This window comes from Carassius gibelio, chromosome A4, assembly GCF_023724105.1.
Source record: "Carassius gibelio isolate Cgi1373 ecotype wild population from Czech Republic chromosome A4, carGib1.2-hapl.c, whole genome shotgun sequence".
In the NCBI taxonomy this organism is placed as follows: domain Eukaryota; kingdom Metazoa; phylum Chordata; class Actinopteri; order Cypriniformes; family Cyprinidae; genus Carassius; species Carassius gibelio.
In genome coordinates this window covers 15,086,776-15,106,951 of record NC_068374.1, presented here as the reverse complement: position 1 = coordinate 15,106,951, position 20,176 = coordinate 15,086,776, and the positions used below count along the sequence as shown (strand labels likewise).

Sequence of the window (20,176 nt, the reverse complement as noted above, 5' to 3'; positions counted from 1 at the left end):
TTACATGGTCTCTTCTTCTTTAGTGCTGATGGCCTCATCAGGAGGTATTTCATCCCAAGCTGAAAACACAGACTGAATGTTAAACGAGTCGGATCTGATGTGTGTGAGGTGAACGAGTGAATGAATGAATGAACTCACACTCCACTGTGTTCCACCACTCCATCAGACTGTCAGTGTCCTGCCAACACAACACACACTGATCAATCAAGATCACATCAGCTTCAGTCCAGGGATACAGGCTGCACAAGGACCTGTATGAACAGAATCTAGAGACATAATGAAGTAAACATGGACTGACCCCTTCATCATCCTTTTCCTCGCGCTTCTGTTCTTCCTCTTGAGCTTTCAGTCGTCTCATGTCCATCTGAGCCGACAGCCACTCGGCCTGGAAGATTTTCAAGAAGTTAAAACCTTTAAATTGATCAAAAGTGACAGTAAAGATGTTTATCATGTTAGAAATGATTTCGATTTCAAATAAATGCTGTCCTTCTGAACTTTCTGTTCATCTGTGAATCCTGAAAAATCAAATGCATCACGGTTTCCACAGAAATAAATGAAGCAGCACAACTGTGTTCAACACTGATAATAATCAGAACTGTTTCTTGAGCAGTAAATCATCATATTATTCTGATTTCTGAAGATCATGTGACACTGGAGACTGGAGGAATGATGCTGAAAATACAGCGGAGCATCACAGAAATACATTACACTTTAACACAGATTCACAGCTGGTTAAATTGTAATAATATTTCACAATTTTTACTGGTAGTGTATAAATAAAACGGTGTAAAAATGAACATTAAATCTACCTTAGCAGCATCAGACAAGTGAAAATCTCCAGACACGGCTCCTGGAGGCTCCAGGAAGTCTTCAGAAAACTCCTTTATGTCTTTAGTCTGATGAAATGATGAAGTTACCGGCGTATATTCCTCCGCCAGCTCCACGTCTCCTGCTTTGAACAGATCTGCACCCTTCTGAGGGAGCTCGCCATCTTCAGAGCTCTGGAGATATCAGACATCAACAACTTCATCCAGATCTGAAAGATGAACAGATGAGCTCGGAGGAAAGTCAGTCTCTCACCTTTGAGTCTCGATGCGACCGAAGAGGAGGCTTCTTCATCTGCAAAACAGTATTAAACTCCATCAGCTGCGTCTGTGGCATAACTTTACCACATTTAAAATGATTATTATCATTAAAACAATGGACAGTAAAACACTTATAGCAGAAGTACATCAGGCCAGCCAGTTACAGAATATATTATTATTATTTTATTATCGAGTTCAGTCCTTTCAAATTTCACTTTTAATTTGTAATTATTTGTGAAACGTACTTGCAATCTCTGAGTGAAAATTGTTTTTACACCATTATTATTATTTTTTTTCCCTCTGCAGACGGTAAACATTAAATATAATACACACAATTTGGAAACAACAAACAAATAAAATAAATAAATACGGAATGAAAATCATTTTTGCACTTTTTTTCAGTGCAGACAGTAAACATAAAACACAATATTTGGGAATTAAAGAAACAAAACTTAACGGGAAATACAATAACTGAAAAAGAAAATGATTCAGAAATAAAATTAAAACATAAATAACTGTGAGGAAGTGAGAAGACGGGTTTGTTCACCTGTGAATCTCTGCTCTGCTTGATCTCAGCTTCTTCAAAACTCTAGAAAACACGAACATCAGGGAAATAACTTAAACTGAAATATAGAATTAATGAAACTATATAGCTTTATAGTATTATAAAATATTGTTATATATTTTAATGATAATTCATATAAATTTTATATACTAAAAAAACTACTAATAAAATAACTAAATTACTAAATAACAACAAAATCACTAAAGTTTAAAATGTAAATAAAATTTTTTAGATATAATGAACTCAAGCTATTAGCATAAACTATTATATAAAAAAAACGAATATAAATAATAAATGATAATAAATAAATAAAAATGACTAAAACGTTAACATTTTAGATATTAAAAATATTAAGAAAATATTTCAAATTATATTAATGATAATAAAACAACGGAAGACTTCTCCGCTCTGAGTTTGATGCTTTACCTTTGACTGTCTGCGATGCAGGTGAGGGAATGTAAACATTGGTGGTTTCTTCTGTACAAAAAAGTGGAGTGAAAAAAAGAAGCTAAAAATGCAATAAAGTCACAAGAGCTTTCTTAAATCTCACCTGATGTTTCTTGCTGGCGTCTGACTGTGTGAGATCTGCCTGAATAAACCAAAACCCTCTGCATCAGAAACCTCCGGGTGTCTGAATCGCGGAATGGCAGAATGTTTAATAATTAGTGCTGCTTCTTACCTTTGAATCCCACGCTGGACTCGTAAAGCCATTAGAATGTGGACTCTGGGAAGAAAAAAAAAAAACAGGAGTAACATGAGCAATAATGCGAGCAGAAGTGAGCAGAACATCAGATTTTCTGGGAATAAAGCGTCTGTACCTGAACACGGTTGGGTGAGTAACTGCGTCCAGCTTCAGACTTCAGGAGCGTGTCTGTCTGAAACAGAGATATGAGAGATATGAGTGAACAGACAGAGATCCTGAACCCCTGCGCTCGTCTGGACGTCTGCTCTACCTTCAACTCGTGACCGAACGCTCCCTTCAGGTCATCGAACCGCTCGCCGTCCTGAAAGCACAGGTTTAACAGTGTTCAGACACAAGAGCGAGCGCAGAGGATCATCAGTGTCATGTGACTCAGACAGACCTTCGTCGGAGGATGAGGAGTGAAGCCACAAGCCCCCTTCAGCTCAGCGTCAGCTCCGTCCTGTCAAACAGATCCAGTGTTAACACACATCTGATGCTGGCACAGATATCACCAAACATTCATTCAATAAAAAAAAAAAAAAAAAATTAAATATAAAAAATACTGATAAAAGCTATATTATATCTGATAGTAGAAAATACAATTTTACAGTATATTGGATTTAAAAATAAGATGAAACTGTCAAACTGACAATAATGCAACATGTATAATGTAGAGCTGTAGTCAAGTCCAGCTTTGTCGAGTCCAAGTCCAGGACTAGTCGAGGCCGAGTCAAGACCGAGTCCAAAGAGGTTCGAGTCCAAGTCAAGTCCAAGTCCAAATGAGAGAAAAAAGGGTCCTCTTCAAGACCACATACTTAGCTACTGATAATGTATGTGATGCGAGAGACAGCATATCTCCTATTCTAAGAATGGGCCCCCATGCCCCCCAACCATGAAAATATCCAGGTAAAATAGAATATATTTCATACTTTTCAAGGGCCCTCTCTTCCTTTGGGGCCCTGGTAATCAGTACTGGTTTTACCCCCAGTCCGACCCTGGGAGCTAAACTATAAAGGACACTGGCCCTCTAGAACAAAGTTTGGAGCTGTAAGGTCAAATTATTTTTATGTACTTTATTTTCATTTTATTTACTTTATAATGCTGCTTTTGCTGACATTATGTCTGATAGACTACTCCAGTATGCATTGACCATAATGCATACAAAATGTTTGCAAGTACGACGTGGATTTTAGAATAAAATAATATATTGCGTGGAGCTGTTACTGTCTATGACCTTATCTATGTTGCATGTAAAAATAAAATATGTAATGTAATAATTAGGGTTGTGCCTGAAGCCAAATACCTATTCGGAATGGCTCGGATAATGGCTTAAAAAACGAATAACGGACAAGGAATAATTCTGTCTGAATACTCGGCTGAAGCTGACACACTCTGGTGTTTGCTAGATAACAGTTGAGTCAGGGGATCAGCGCAATATTATACACAGACCTCTAAAGTCATGAGTGTGAAGTGAATGAATGTAAACTTTATGAGTGAAAAGAGATCAAATCAAACACAGCAGTGCTGTTGCCTCTCCCTGCATCTCTCAGAAATTAGAGCTCTGCAAGAGAAATGAACCAAGAGAAAACATTACCGGATGTATGTAATGTAACCGGCTGGAGACGGTAATGTTTTCTCTTGGTTATAAATAAATGCGACTTATATATGTTTTTGGACTGATGCGACTTATACTCAGGTGTGACTTATAGTCCGAAATATACGGTATAAGTGAAAGTGAAGTGACATTCAGCCAAGTATGGTGACCCATACTCAGAATTTGTGCTCTGCATTTAACCCATCCGAAATGCACACACACAGAGCAGTGAACACACACACACACACACACACTGTGAGCATTTATGCTGCGGCGCCCGGGGAGCAGGTGGGGGTTCAGTGCCTTGCTCAAGGGCACCTAAGTCGTGGTATTGAAGGTGGAGAGAGAACTGTACATGCACTCCCCCCACCCACAACATACATCATACACGTTATAGTATTTGTATATATTTAAAAGGCAATGATTTAAAGCTTAGGCTACGATATGATACGAATGAATGGAATAAACACAGCGCGCTCACCAATCAAACAGCCGCGCTGCGCGTCTCAGTCTCTCAAAAACCAGATCAGTTCTCTCTCAAGAGTAGGCTAATAATCAGCTTCGATACGGATACATTGTCTACTTGTCCTACATGTTTGCATCTTTACCTTTTGCTGGTTTGCGCGGAACACACACATCTGTTTAGTGAAGTTCATTAACATTAAGACTCGCTCAAAGTGTTCTGCGTAATGAAAATGTGTGCATTGAATGGATTCAGTCATGTTAAAATAATCACTAAACATTTGTCATGACATCTCTCTGCTGGCATGATAAATATTATTTTAGAAATGAATAATTATTTTAGTTTAACACCACATACCACATACAAGGATAGCCATTTTAAAATGAATCTATTAGCAGAGCTACTAAAAGGGATGTTTAGTGCTGGAAATCCATTTATTCTTTGCTGAAACTTCTGCGTCATCATGAAGAGCGGGTCATGGTTGCCCAGCAACAGCAGACGCCACTGGAGCGCAAGCGCAGGCTACAGAGTGCTTTGGAAATAAGGAGAGCGGCGCGCCTAGCGTTTCCACACGTTTTCAGTCGCGACATCATGCAAATCTGGTTTTGTTTTGAAGAAGACATCGGCCGAGACCAACTAGAAGACAGAGACAAGTCCGAGTGCAAATGCAAGTCCAAGTCCTGACTCGAGTACTACAGCCCTAGTATAATGCATTAAATGCATAAATACTGTACATTACTGCATCCAGTAAATAGTACATTATGATTTTCTCTTCTGAAAAGGGTTGTACCTCCAGATGTGGTGTTTCCTCCTGGGTTTGGTTATTAGTCTTGTCATGCTGTGAGCAGACACAGAAGAGTGTGTTCACACCAGAGAAGTGCTCAAACTGAAGAAACAGAGAGGTGTCAGCACTCACCCTGGACCGAGCGATGACAAACCCTCTGCGTGGAACAAACTTAACTTGCACTTTCTTTTTCAATTTCTGCTAAACATATTATAGTAGTACCGAGCATGAATGACAGATGAATATAAAAGGCAAACAGGAGGACCGGGATCTCTACCTGTCCATCCGTCTCCTCTGTGTTTGATTCTTCATCATCCAGATGTGTGTCCATCTCTGGGCTCTACAACAGAAAACACCCGTGTTACTCAGAGGCTTTGGTTTCAGCTGAACTCAGTTCAAGAACTGAATCCTCTGCTTTGATTGAGTCAGTGTTTCTTCAGTCGTCACACACCGAGGTCGTCTGTTGATGTCCACACACACACCTACAACATCCTCAAACACAGCTCAGAAACTTGCCAATCTTTTGCATTTCTTCTCTGAATTTCTCTTATAATGTATTTATTTTCCCCTGTTTTTAAAGTTTGCATTCATACTCAAAGATTCACAGATTCATCTCCTGTAAGAAAGATTTATTAATTTAATTTCATTATTTTGATATCAGATTCATATAGTGTTCCTGTAGCTCAGTTGGTAGATCATTGTGATATCAAGCACAAGGCTGGGGGTTCGATTCCCCGTGAACACATGATAGGTTAAAATTTTTAATTTTTAATTGAATATCCTGAAGAACTTTTTTTATCCCCAGATTCATCTCCTGTAAGTCAGATATATTATTTAATTTAAATTAATTTAATTGTGCTTTCTTTTCATTTGATTGTTCTTTCCGATTCCAGATCTCCTGTAGATTGTAGACTGTAGCTATTTGTTATTCAGATTAATCTCCTATAGACCAAATGTAATGTAATGTAAAATTATGAAAAATATAATGAAAACTATGTTTACACTGATTCCATCAGTGGAGGACCATTCATTGACTTCAGACCAACTGCAAAGCTATCCTAAAGAAATCAGCAGAGCAGTTATACGTTCATAGTTTTTATAAATATAATTTATATTAATATCTTCTGTTTTTTATTTTAGTAAGCAAGTTTTAGTAATGTTTTTGTCTGTTTATTAATATATATATATATATATATATATATATATATATATATATATATATATATATATATATATATATATATATATATATAATTATTTATTTATATTTAAAGATTAAAAAATGCGGATCAAACCATGTAATACTTGATTAATTTTAGGTCCTGAATGTTTTTAAAATATAGGCTTTAAATTAAAGCACACTTTATATTTCTCGTAAACTTGCAAACACAGAATATATTACCTTCGATGATCGGTGAGGCACAGTAGGCATGAATTTATGTGACTGCTTCTGTAACAAAAATTAATAGTTCAAATCACAGCACACATTAACAGCAAAGTGAAATATCGTGTGTTTGTACCGGTTTGCAGTCCACAACTTCTGATTTTTTCTCTCTCAAAGCGTTGAGATCAGCATGCTTCCATGAGGAGGGTAAATCATCCTAATACGACAATTAAATGCGGTCAGTTCATATGTTGCTCATCTCTAACATTATTAAAATTATTACTGAAAATAACAAACCTTATAGTGTGGAGCTTCAGCAGATTTCACCTGAAGATGTAAATTAATATCATAATCATGAACAATATCAAATGTTAAAGTTGGCTTGACTAAATAATGACACATGAATTACTGGCAGATAGTTTTCCCATCAGCCAATAAATATACAATATGTGCTATAGAACAAAATGTCAAAGCATCTTACTTTTATTGACATTTAAAAATCTCACGTCTTTGAGAGTTGTACTGTGGTTTACTGTGGTAATAATCTATCTGAAGTAATGTATTGCATTTTAAATACCAGAAAAGATCAATGAAAGTGTTTAATCCAGCACTTTTAGAAAATTAGAGACCACTTCTTCCGTTCATTGCAAAGACACTTGAGCGAGCTGTGTTCAACCAGCTCTCTATGTTCCTTGTACAGAACAAACTCCTGGACAGCAACCAATCTGGCTTCAAAAGTGGCCACTCAACTGAGACTGCTCTGCTCTCGGTTACTGAAGCCCTGCGACTAGCAAGAGCAGCTTCAAAATCCTCTGTACTTATCTTACTAGACCTGTCTGCTGCTTTTGACACTGTTAATCACCAGATTCTCCTGTCCACCCTCAGAAAGATGGGCATCCCTGGAACTGCTCTCCTGTGGGTTAAGTCCTACCTCTCTGACAGATCCTTCAGTGTGTCTTGGAGGGGTGATGTTTCTAAGTCACAACACCTTGCTACTGGGGTTCCTCAAGGCTCAGTACTTGGACCACTTCTCTTCTCCATCTACATGACGTCATTAGGATCTGTCATTCAGAAGAATGGCTTTTCTTATCACTGCTACGCTGAGGACATTCAACTCTACTTCTCATTCCAGCCAGATGACCCGACGGTAGCTGCTCGCATTTCAGCTTGTCTGAGAGACATTTCTAGCTGGATGAATGACCATCACCTTCAGCTTAGCCTTAATGAAGACAGAACTCCTGGTGATTCCAGCTAACCCATTGCTTCATCACAACTTCTCTATACAGCTGGGTTCATCAACCATAACTCCTTCAAGGACAGCCAGAAACCTAGGAGTTGTGATGGATCATCAATTAAGCTTCACTGACCACATTGCTACAACGACCCGGTCCTGCAGGTTTGCCTTATACAACATTAGGAAGATTAGACCCTTCCTGTCAGAGCAAGCAACCAAACTTCTTGTCCAAGCTCTTGTTCTCTCCAGACTTGACTATTGTAATGCTCTCCTGGCAGGCCGTCCTGCATGTACCATCAAGCCTCTACAACTGATCCAGAATGCAGCAGCGAGAGTGGTCTTGAACGAGCAGAAAAAGCTCTCTTCATCAGGTTACACTGGCTACTAGTAGCGGCTCGCATCAAATAAAAAGGCACTGTTGTTTGCCTACAAGACGACCACTGGCACGGCACTAACATACCTAGACTCATTAGGTCAGACTTATGCACCCTCCAGAAGCTTGCGTTCTGCAAGTGAACGACACCTTGTGGTAAAAACTAGCTACTGTCTGTGCTAGACTAAATGAGACTTGTTTACTGTTGTTGTTCTCTAGTTCATCTGATTACTTCTATTGTTCACCTCATTTGTAAGTTGCTTTGGATAAAAGCGTCTGCTAAATGATTAAATGTAAATTAAATTATTATAATAACAGGCTTCGTACAATGAAATTGAAGGACTTTCAACGACGTTTGAAGCAACACTTTTTGTTTTCAAACAATATCTTATCTTTCAAATTCAAAAAAAGATTAATAGACAAATAAAAACATACAAATAAAATAAAATGGCAAAAATAAAATGAAGCACGTGCAAAGTAGGCTTTGCAATGATGTCAACTTTAAATATTGGGGACATTAACAAATGCCTAACATTTGTCAGGACTCCAGTAAAGGTTACGCAGTTCACCAGTAGATGGCAGTGAGGGAATGACTTTAAAAGTGAAATATAGCAGCAAGTGAGCACATGCATTTACAGTAATCCTCTGGCAGGCTAGTTCAAAGGTGTTTCGCAATTAAAGGGTTAATCCAAACCATCAAGTTTAAAGTTTCATCAAGTTTCAGTTATTTAGGAGTTGTCAGTGGTGCATAAGATCTTTAAGAAAGTTTAAGTAAATGATTAATAAACTATTTAAATGTAAATTTATAAAACTTATTATTTAGACATGCGATAACAGTTGTTCAGTTTGTTAATAACTGCTTTATTGATACATATTCCAGCTGTGATTCATGATTTAGTCAGGTTATAGAATATTTAGTATTTGCCAGACATCTATTTTTGTGAGCTCATCTAAAGTGAGGATAATTTATACCTTGCAAAGCATTTACAAAGGAGATTTAAAGGATCAGTTATATTTCAAACAGAAAAGTTAAACACAACACAGATTTTTTTTTAAATTGCAAATAATGAAACTGTACTTCTGTATCAATCCCTCTGTGTTGTGACTCTGACTAAACACACACACACACAAACACACACATTCACCCCCCCCCCCCCCCCCCGACTAAACCCAAACACACACACACATTCACCAACCCCCCTCACTAAACACACACACACACATTCACCAACCCCCCTCACTAAACTCACACACACACACGCACACATTCACCACCCCCCCTGACTAAACACATTAGCCCCTTTCACACTGCCATTCCAGCAAATACAGGGGTAAAGTGTTCCGGCAATTGTTCCCGGGTCGCTAGATTTGGCACTTTCACACTGCCAGTGATGACCTGGGATATGTGCGTGCTTTCACACACAACCCTTGAAGATCCCGTAACGACATGTGACATCAGCGCGTGACGTGTAATGTACGAGTCGACAACGCTTGGAACGTTATACTTTCACTGAAGCAAGCAAACGATCTCTGCGTCAGCGCGGAAAGTGAGGAACTAACTGATCTCTGCTTCATTACAGTTTGCACATATTTTTCCATCGCGAACGTTGATCTCCCTATAAAACAGCCGGTAAAAGAGTCATCACTTCAACACGGCATTAGATCTGGCTTTTGTTCACACAGCGCTCGTCCCGGGTCGAACCCGCCAATGTTACTAGGTCCCCGACCAAGGTTCAATGCCAGAATCAATCCCGGGACGTGTTTCACACAGAAGGCGACCCGGCAATGTTTCGGCAATATGCCGGGTCCGACGTGCAGTGTGAAAGGGGCTATACACACACAAACATTTTGGACATATTTCAAAAATTCGTATTCAAATCAAGATAGCCAACTTCTTGTTGTCATAGCTATTGACTGTGAATTAGAAAGTTGTCCATCTTGATAAGATCAATTTATGTACCGAGTTTGGTGTCTGTAGCTAAAACTAACCCCCCCACTTTTGGCAAAAGGTGGCGCTATAGTGCCTCCTCCACGCCCTTTTATTAGCTTTTGCAGGTGTCATTAATATGAATGTGTTTTGAGTTTCATGAAATTCAAAGCAAGTTATCTACCTCAAAAACACCGTAAAACTATTCCAGTTTGACATGTTGCCATGGCAACAATATTTTAGATATCAATATCCCCACAACAGATTTATTGGCCATGTTTTGATTTTATTCTGATGAAGTTTGAAGCAAATCGAGTAAAAATAAGATGCTGAATTCAAAGCAATTTGAAAATGAAAGTGAAGTGACATTCAGCCAAGTATGGTGACCCATACTCAGAATTTGTGCTCTGCATTTAACCCATCCGAAATGCACACACACAGAGCAGTGAACACACACACACACACTGTGAGCACACACCCGGAGCAGTGGGCAGCCATTTATGCTGCGGCGCCCGGGGAGCAGTTGGGGGTTCGATGTCTTGCTCAAGGGCACCTAAGTCATGGTATTGAAGGTGGAGAGAGAACTGTTCATGCACTCCCCCCACCCACAATTCCGTCCGGCCCGAGACTCGAACCCACAACCTTTCAATTGGGAGTCAGACTCTCTAACCATTAGGCCACGACTTCCCCATAATGACACACTTCCTGCTGCCAGAGGGTGGCGCTATAACTTTGACTCCTAATAGTCACATATATGCGATCGATATGATACAACGTATAATCTGATGAAGTTTGATTAAAATCAGGAAATGTATGTGGATGGTATTAGACACTTCCTGTTTCTCATTTCTTGCCCTAATTTCAAAGCCTTGCCACGAGCAAACCGTTCGAGATATCAAAAATCCCCTGGCAATTTTTCATCCCCAATGTCTTGAGATCATATTGACTGAGTTTGGTGGCAATTCGCTAAAAAACTTATGACAAGTATATAAAATTCCAGAGCATGCACTTTTTACATAACTCTAAATAGCCAACTTCCTGTTGGGCGGAGCCTATGACATGCAGGACGAAAGTTGATGAGATCTATAAGTGTGCCGAGTTACATATGTCTGTGTGTAATTTTCAACATTTACAGGGGTTAGTCTGATTTTATTGCGGTCTGAATTCCAAAATGTCAGTATTTTTCTCCCGCACCACTCAGAATTTTATGAAGTAAATATTGTTGTAATCTTTTATTGTTTTTTCTCCAAATAAAAATAACATACAAACTGATATTGATCCATAGAGATCATATTTTACCTTAGAGCCTCTGCGGTGTATAATAATCTTGGGTTTTGATGGTTTCTTCTATAAGAGAAAAAAACAATCGGTTATGAAATACATCAATCTGAAACTATGATGATTCAGAAATAACGAGCTTCGTACCGGTTTATACTCAGCAGCTTCATTCTGCTCTTCTTCTTCATCCGTGCTGTTAATGAGCTTTAACACAACACAGAAATCATCACAGAACGAATCAATATGATCTGCAGATCTATGAAACAAAGACTGAGACTCCTCTTGTGATCTGAGCTCTATCATATGTGAAGAAATGCACCTTTGAGTGTCGATTCAGTGAGTTTGTGTTCGTCTCGGAGCTCTTCATTTCATCTCCACTTATATCCTGAAAACGCAGACTTTGAGTTTTTTTTTGCATGTAATTTCTTTAATGGTATTATAATTTTTTCCCCCCAGGTTAACATGTAAAAAAACGAAGTTCGACTCTATACGGCGTTTAAAAGTGTACGGCACAATGTCAATGTCCATATAAAGGAATTTTCCATACTGATTTTTCACCGTTGTTTTACATTTATTTTTAATTAGGCATCGTAAACCTATAATTTTCTTTTTTTTTCCTTCTTTTTTTCCTTTATTTCATATTATAAACCGTGTAATATAAATCTGTAATTTTTCGCTTTCTCATTTCCTGCAATTCTGACTTAATTTATTGTAAGTAATAAACAGGGTTCTCATAATCACGATTTGAAAAGTGTTTCAAAATGTTGAAATTAGCAGCCTTTTGTCTCAGGGTTAAAGAGGATTGTAATATAAATAATTAAAATTAATTAATAAAACAAAACCCTCACCCTGGATAAATTAAATTAAAATGAAATAGCTGGAAAATATTGCACTGTATATAATACATTATAAATTATAACATAAATAATATAGAAATTACAATAAATACATCATATATAAAATTATTATAAATTATCAAAATATTATATACTATACATGTTTTATTTCAATTCAATCATTTAAAATAATAAAAATATATATCTTATTTATAATAAATTATTTTATTTTTAATTCTTTACAATTGTTGTACTTGTATGATGACTGTAGCTGTAATTGAGTTTATTTCTTCTTTTCTTTCCAGAATTTCTTAGATATAAAGGAGCTAACCTTGGAGCTCCTCCTGATGAGCAGCGAGTGTCTCAGTCTCCTCCCCAGACTCTGAAAGAGGAGCACAAACACAGATGAGGAGGACGAACACACACTCAGACTCAGAGTCCCGTGAGACGACTGCTGCACATCCTACCTGCCTCCCGCTCTTCTTCAGATCCTCCTCTCCGCCTCCAGCAGACGCGGCTGGAATCTGAAAACAACAGTGTTGTGACAGAGCTGTAATAACGTGACTGGTGTTCTGGCCCGCTGCCAGCACATATCTATGTGTTTGTTCACGTATTCAGAGGATTTCACAACCACAAAAGACACAAGAACACACAGACCACGGGAATTAATCTAGACTGTGCCCAGGATACATATGTGAGCTGTATTACTGCATGCAGAGATGGATGTTTTTTAAGTATTTTTTACTATAATAAAATGTAATGTTTGATTTTACATGCTTTATTCGTTTATTTTGGTTTAATGATTTGGGTCTCCGTTTGAGTGCTATTGAGTTATAACCGCTCCACCCAATACTTGAATAAGAGTGAGTGATTTCAGTTTGTCTTCCCGCTGATCTGAAGGAAGGACTCACCCGGACAGAGTCTCTCCGAAGCGTGAGCCTGCCGGCCTGCAACAGACAGAGAGAGAGAGAGAGAGAGAGTGTGAGAGAGAGAGAGAGAGAGAGAGAGAGTGTGAGAGAGAGAGAGAGAGAGAGAGTGTGAGAGAGAGAGAGAGAGAGAGAGTGTGAGAGAGAGAGAGAGTGTGAGAGAGAGAGAGAGAGAGAGAGAGAGAGAGAGAGAGAGAGAGAGAGTGTGTCAGTGTGTTGGAGCATCTCGACTGTATCTCTACTGTAGTTCAGATAGTTCAGATGATGATAACTCACTGGTTTCCAGTCTGGAGAGAGCTCAGGACTGTGTTCAGGCCAGTCCTCCACACAGTTCTCCTGTAAATCATGGTGGAAATATGTAGGTGTATGTGTTTTATAAAGCATGCACAACAATTAAATATGAATACATAAAAAAAAATAAGTATGAAATATGAAGAAAATGAATATATGTTTTTCCTTGCTACATGAAGGTCTAGTTGAAAGTGAAAGTGAAGGAAAGTGACGTGACATTCAGCCAAGTATGGTGACCCATACTCAGAATTTGTGCTCTGCATTTAACCCATCCGAAATGCACACACACAGAGCAGTGAACACACACACACACACTGTGAACACACACCCGGAGCAGTGTTCATCATTTATGCTGCGGCGCCCGGGGAGCAGTTGGGGGTTCGATGCCTTGCTCAAGGGCACCTAAGTCGTGGTATTGAAGGTGGAGAGAGAACTGTACATGCACTCCCCCCATCCACAATTCCGTCCGGCCCGAGACTAGAACCCATAACCCTTCGATTGGGAGTCCAACCCTCTAACCATTAGGCCACGACTTCCCCTTAAAACCCACCCCGGAGACTATTCAACAAGCTTTGCTTTGCTTTATTATTAAATTAAATTAAATTAAATTAAATTAAATTAAATTAAATTAAATTAAATTAAATTAAATTTTATTTTATAATTTTTGTAAAATAAATATATATTTTATTTACAGATTTGTCAAATTATGCAAAATGTATACAAATGCCAAGGAAACCAAATTCTTCAAATGTTTATAAATATTTTATACAAAATAAACCTTATAATTTTTTTAATGAAATAAATAAACAAATGTTTGTAATACATTATTCATATATAATTTTATTGTATGTTTTTAACATTAATTATATATTTTAATAAATGTCTTATTTACAGAATTGTCAAATTATGGAAAATGTATAAATAAATAAAAAAATTAAAGAATCTGAATGTTTCTAACATTATTTTAATTTAAATAAAATGTATTCATAAACATAAATATTGGTATGAATTATTAATATATAATTTAGTTTATTTATTTTTCATTAATCAATTAAACATTATTTCATGCTTATTTAAAAAATTGTCAAATTATGCAAAATGTAAACAAATTCTAAGGAAACCATATGGTTATATCATTATTTGTATATAAATATAATGTATTATTTAAAAATTAATTAAACAAATACATATTTGAATTAAATTTATATTTTATTTTATGTTTTATATATTATTGTTTATTGTATAACCCCCCCCCCCCCCAAAAAAAAGAAAAGAACTAAAGCATTTAAATTTGAGATTGTAAAATGACGAGTGAGGGGAACATGACAAAAGCAGGCTGTAATGCAGCACACACACCTGACCGATGAGCAGAACGTCTTCGTACACCAGCGGATCTCTCTCCACAGCAGCCGGCGTGATCTGACAGATCATAACAACAGCACAGAGAACATTTGTGTCAGAATAGACGACGTGAAGAACGAGTGGCAGCACACAACTGAAGATTACCATCAGACGATAACCTGAGCTTGAGCTCCTCTCCCGCAAAAACAGAGAGCTACAGTACCTGAGAGAGAGCAGGGGGCGGATGCAGGCGCCTCGGGGCTTTACTGCGGGGAGCAGCTCTGGACAGACGCCTCCTGAACATCTACAAGAAGAACAGAGTCCACAGTCAGATCAGACGGACAGAAAACACCTGAGGATCTTCTGAACATCTTCTAGCCAAAGACGTTTACTGTTTTTTTTTTTAATGAATTACGTTTATTTGATCTAAAATACAGCAAAAACAGTAATATTGTGAAATATTTATACTGTGTAAAACATCTGTGTTCTGTGTGAATCTCTGTTAAAGTGTCATTTATTTCTGTATTTTCCGCATCATTTATTATTCATATAAACTCTCTATTCTTCAAATCAAATTCTACTCCCCTTTTTTCAACGTAATAATAAAACATGTTTCTTGAGCAGCAAATCAGCGTATTACAGAAATTATGCTTTATTTAAAATATATTTATAATATATTCAAATAGAACTATAGTTCTTTTAAACAGAAAAGTATTTCACAATGTTACTGCTTTTGCTGTTTTTCTGATCAAATAAACGCTGAGCAGAACAGACTTTTAAAACCTTTTGACTGTAAGTGTATTTCTGGCTGAAATGCGTTTCTAGAAAGCAAAACTGTTATATATACATAAATAAACGGTATATTTTACATGAGTATATCTGGGTTATTATAGTTAACTAAAACTATATAATAACAATAAACGATAACTGAGATAAAGGTTTTATTTTATTTCAGCTAGTTGCCAAAGCAAACATTTCTCATCTTCATTTAGATAGTCTTGTATCACTTAACTAAAAAATAAAATAAACACCTTTAGAGACATATTTAAATAATAGTAATAATGATTTGAATTACAGTAACATAGAATACAAGTTGTAATATTTTAACTTAAACAATAGTAAAAAAAATCTATGAAATAATAGGGTTAATTGAGTACAATTTTATCCTACTCAATTCAATGTTAAAAACAATTATACCTAAATTCACTCTAATGGTTTCTCAAATATACTAAAATAACACTGATCTGAGCATAAAAGCTTTTAGAGTCCCACTAGAATCCAGTTGGGCTTCAAATGAACAGATATTGAGAAGAAGCCACACAACTCTGATGTTCTACTCATCTGTTTCTCACCAGATCTCCATTTGAGAGGTTTGTGGAAGATGATGCTAAAGCTGGCGTCTCCTGAAGGACTCTGTCTGTCGAAACATCATGAGCCTCATCCTGACGGGACAACAGCAGATCCTCCTCGCTCTTCTGAGAGGAACGGACTTCAGTCTGAGGGGCAAACAGAGGATCCAACGCCTGGATGTCAGAGACTTCAGATCTCTTGAAGATATCGTTGGTGTCAGAAACGAACGGCGAGGAGGACGCTGAAGGAGCCTTGAGGAACCCGTCCGCTTTAGAGGAGGCTTCTTGACAAACGCTGGGGGTTTCAGACGCTGGAGCCGGGAAGGTCTTCCCTCTGGAGAGGATATATTCCAGGAGAGGATCCTTCTGATGGGACGAGGGCCATGATTCTGCGTTCTGATTGGACGCAGGCCAGGATTCTGCGTTCTGATTGGACGCAGGCCAGGATTCTGCGTTCTGATTGGACGAAGGCCAGGATTCTGCGTTCTGATTGACATCAGTGTCTACCTTCTCTTTGAAAGGGTTGAAAATGTCTACTTCTTCACTCCGTTTGCCTGCCGCTGTGTCGTCTTTATAAAAATCAGGCGGAGGAAACGAAACCCAGTCTGGAGCTGGAAAAGGATCATCTGAAAACTCTGCCGTCTGATGAACGCTGTCACTTTTGGTTAAACTCGTCGTGTTCTCCGTTTTCACATCACAGTCCTGCAAACACAAGCAGATTCACCAGAGCGGATAAGATCTCAGCGCTGACTGAGCTTCCAGTGAAGTTAAACTGAACTGTTAGATGCTATGTAAAGCTTCACCCGGTTTTATTTCCAGCTCACCTGATCAGAATGATTCTCTCCAACTGTGTCGACAGCACCTCGATCTCCATTCACTGGACTCTGAGAGTCAAAGTATTTTAATAAAAGAACAGCGTTTTTAAATCTTCTGTAACATTATAAACGTCTGTACTGTCACTTTTGATCAAGTGAATGCATCTTTTATTAATAAAAGTATTCATTTGTTACAGTGTTTCTGGTCATTAATGCATACCTGTGGATCTGAAGAGAAAGGGTTCCAGGAGACGCTGCTGATGCCATTCTAGAGCAGAAGATCAAGATTAAACAGTTTAGACTGGATCATAAGAGCAAAGACACACACACAGATTCCTCTTTCTACACTTTAGGGATTATTTCCATATCATGTCTTTCTTTCTTGCATCTACAACCCTCCAGTGTTACGTTCTGTAATGATCCTCATCTAAAGAAGGAAAGCTGGAAAGGCTGGACTATGATATTCAGTTGGAGTGAAATTAATAAGAATCACATAATCCAGATCGAGTTAATCAGAGCCTCACCTCCATAATCAGACCTGAGACACCAAACAGCGAATCTCCATCCTGTGAAAACACATACGGTTCAGTAATGGCCAGAACATTAACACAACAGATTTGATTGCGCTTTATCTATTCACATTTCAATTGCAATGCTTTTAAGGCTGTTTCTTTCTCTGCTTGGTCAGCATTTACATGAACAAAGGAACAGGTTTGAATGATTTTTATAGAAGGGTTTGTTCATATATCATTCAGCCTGATTATAGATATGAAGAGATGCATCGATCCAGTCGGTATCGGCTCAGATGCTGCCATTTTTTGTGTGTTTGGGCAAATCTGATATTGTGTGTATACTATTCTCTGTTATTGTTGAGTCCCACGAAAGGCACACAAACATTACATCTCAAGCTCACTTAAACTCTTCTCTCTCCTGCGGCTGTCTGTCATCCTCCAAACTGTGTGTAAACAGATTTAATACAATACGCATCAATATTTCTTCACTTTGCACTAGTGATGTCTGGTTCACAAATGAATCGCTTGATTAAACCGGTTCTTCTTAGTGAACCGGTTGAACCAGTTCACCAAATAGTGCTGAATCGTTTGAACCAGTTCGTGTCTCCATTAATACACAAATTATTTATTTTTTTTAACATGGCCAACACTCTCTGAGTCAAAATAAACCAATATCTCTGAGTAATTAATTTACTGAAACAGTAGTATCATAATACTTTTCTGCGCAATCAAAGAGTATTAATAGTTCTTTCTAGGTCTGTCCTGTCTGTCACATGTTGATGCCTTTATTACTGTGCAACACATTTAGAGGAAACATCTATTCAGTTTCTACACAGATGTATACTTGTTTTTTTTTTACAAGATTTTATAAAATGATTTTGCACTCTAGTATCTAGAGTATATTTTGCTGCTGAAAAATCCACAAACCTAGTTTATAAAAGTATTTTGTCATAGATTATATATATATATATTATTTCTTATTTTTCATTAAAATGAAGTTGTGTAAAAGTAGTAGATTTTGATTAACACAAAAGAGTGCTGATCAGGGCAACACAGAGAAGTAGAACAATTCTACATTGATTAAAAAATAATAATAATAAAACTGCTGGTATCGGATTGGATCGGTATCGGCATACACTCCGAATTTTCAGTATCGGATCAGTTCTGAAAAAAGTGGTGTCATTGCATCCCTATATTGTATTCCTAAAAACACGACTACAATGCATTTTAAAGCAGTCAGTGAACTGGTGAGTGATATCTATAGTTCAACCTGTGTTACTCTATTCATCTGGGAGAGTTAGGGTGGTGTCTGGACTTTAAATGGTGCTAATCACTTGCTCATCAAAGGTTGCAAAAGCAGTCGTGTTTCAGCAATCCGAGCATGACGACGCATAGAGAGTCAAAAAGCGTGAAGTCACCGATGACATACACAAGCCCACACATGTGCACGAGACACCATAGATGATGTGTAGCTACATTTAGCCTCAATAACATCCGAGAATTATTTAAATGGCATTCGAGCGCGTGAAAAAAAAATAAAAATACTCAGATGCATTAATTCATATTGTAAAGAAACATCGTTTTCTGTGAAGTTGTTTTGCAACGACTCGTATCATGTAAAGCAAGCTTGAATTGAATCATTAAACAGCATCATCCCAGTATTGACATCATCTTCAGCATCTGCAGCAGTGTCTGGTGAATAAAAGAAACGCGCGCGGTTGTTCTGTTCAGCAGTAACACTTTATTGCGCAGCTCACTATTTAATTCATTATCGCCTGTTGAAAGCATATTAAATAAATCAAACTTACCATTTCGGCTATGGAGTTCCCAGAGAGGCTTACAGGAAACGTGTGGAAGAAATAAAGCACTCACCAGTCTTGTTATTTCAGACAAATAAAAAGGTCGCTAAATAAGCGCATCGACCCGTCTGCAGTCGCGCAGCAGTATCAGTGTAACAGTGCGTCTCGATCGAGCCTCTTTCAACACTCTCTCGAGCCAAACTATGTGAACCTACCTGTCGAGCTCAGGTGCGTCACGTGTCATCCTGACAGACCCGATCCCGACATTAATACTCCATAAAGATGCTCAACTAATGCAACAACTCTAACTCGCTCATCTGGATGTGATTGCTGGCTTGATCTTGGAGATGCTGTCATAGCATCAGGTCCGTAAACTCGGGAGCAGGTTTATTTCATGTAAACAGAATTAGATCGCATCTTTTTGCGCATATAATTGATATTTAAAATCGGTCTGCTACCACCACTACTTTATTACTAGAGTATCCTACTTATCCAGGGACAGTAATTTAAAATAATAATCGTTATTAAAAATGAATTTAAAGATAATATAATAATTTTGTGTAGTCTTTCACACTATGGACACAGACAGTTTTACTCAAAGATTTATTCATCTTTTTTTAATGCAGAAATTATTACAAGCTTTGTACAGTCATATACAGCTCGCAACCAGTATAAAAACAAATAAACATTCATAAGAATATGTAAAGTGAAACAACTGATGCCAGAGCCACAGATAAATATTATTATTATTATTTTATATTTTATTGAAGGTAACATTGGGTACAAACGTGTAAAACCATCAATATACAAACAAACATTTATACAGACATACCATACCAGAGACAAAAAAAAAAAAAAAAAACATACATACATACATACTAAATAGAGGTGGAAAAATAAGATTATCAAGAGGATTCGGGAAATAGGTCATACTAAAT

At 37.6% G+C, this 20,176-nt stretch overlaps 1 protein-coding gene and 1 long non-coding RNA gene across 2 annotated transcripts; both read right to left on the bottom strand.

Moving 5' to 3' along the window:
- LOC127970707 (uncharacterized) lies at window positions 1-16,986 on the bottom strand. The gene is made up of 28 exons (XM_052573396.1): window positions 16,975-16,986; window positions 16,116-16,814; window positions 14,987-15,067; window positions 14,779-14,841; window positions 13,408-13,467; window positions 13,117-13,152; window positions 12,673-12,729; window positions 12,537-12,587; window positions 11,689-11,754; window positions 11,517-11,573; window positions 11,391-11,438; window positions 6,855-6,884; window positions 6,694-6,774; window positions 6,576-6,623; window positions 5,451-5,513; window positions 5,180-5,374; window positions 2,733-2,792; window positions 2,604-2,654; window positions 2,469-2,525; window positions 2,330-2,374; window positions 2,201-2,239; window positions 2,077-2,127; window positions 1,633-1,674; window positions 1,081-1,119; window positions 810-1,001; window positions 299-385; window positions 139-178; window positions 1-59 (listed from the first exon to the last, which is right to left on the bottom strand). Exons 1-28 carry the CDS (start codon window positions 16,984-16,986, stop codon window positions 1-3), a joined length of 2,409 nt encoding a protein of 802 aa, XP_052429356.1.
- Window positions 16,987-17,147: 161 nt separating this feature from the next.
- On the bottom strand, window positions 17,148-19,378 carry LOC127971272 (uncharacterized). Its single transcript, XR_008156777.1, has 3 exons — window positions 19,248-19,378; window positions 17,452-17,493; window positions 17,148-17,195 (listed from the first exon to the last, which is right to left on the bottom strand). It is a non-coding gene; the product is annotated as an uncharacterized LOC127971272 (long non-coding RNA).
- Window positions 19,379-20,176: the final 798 nt, after the last annotated feature.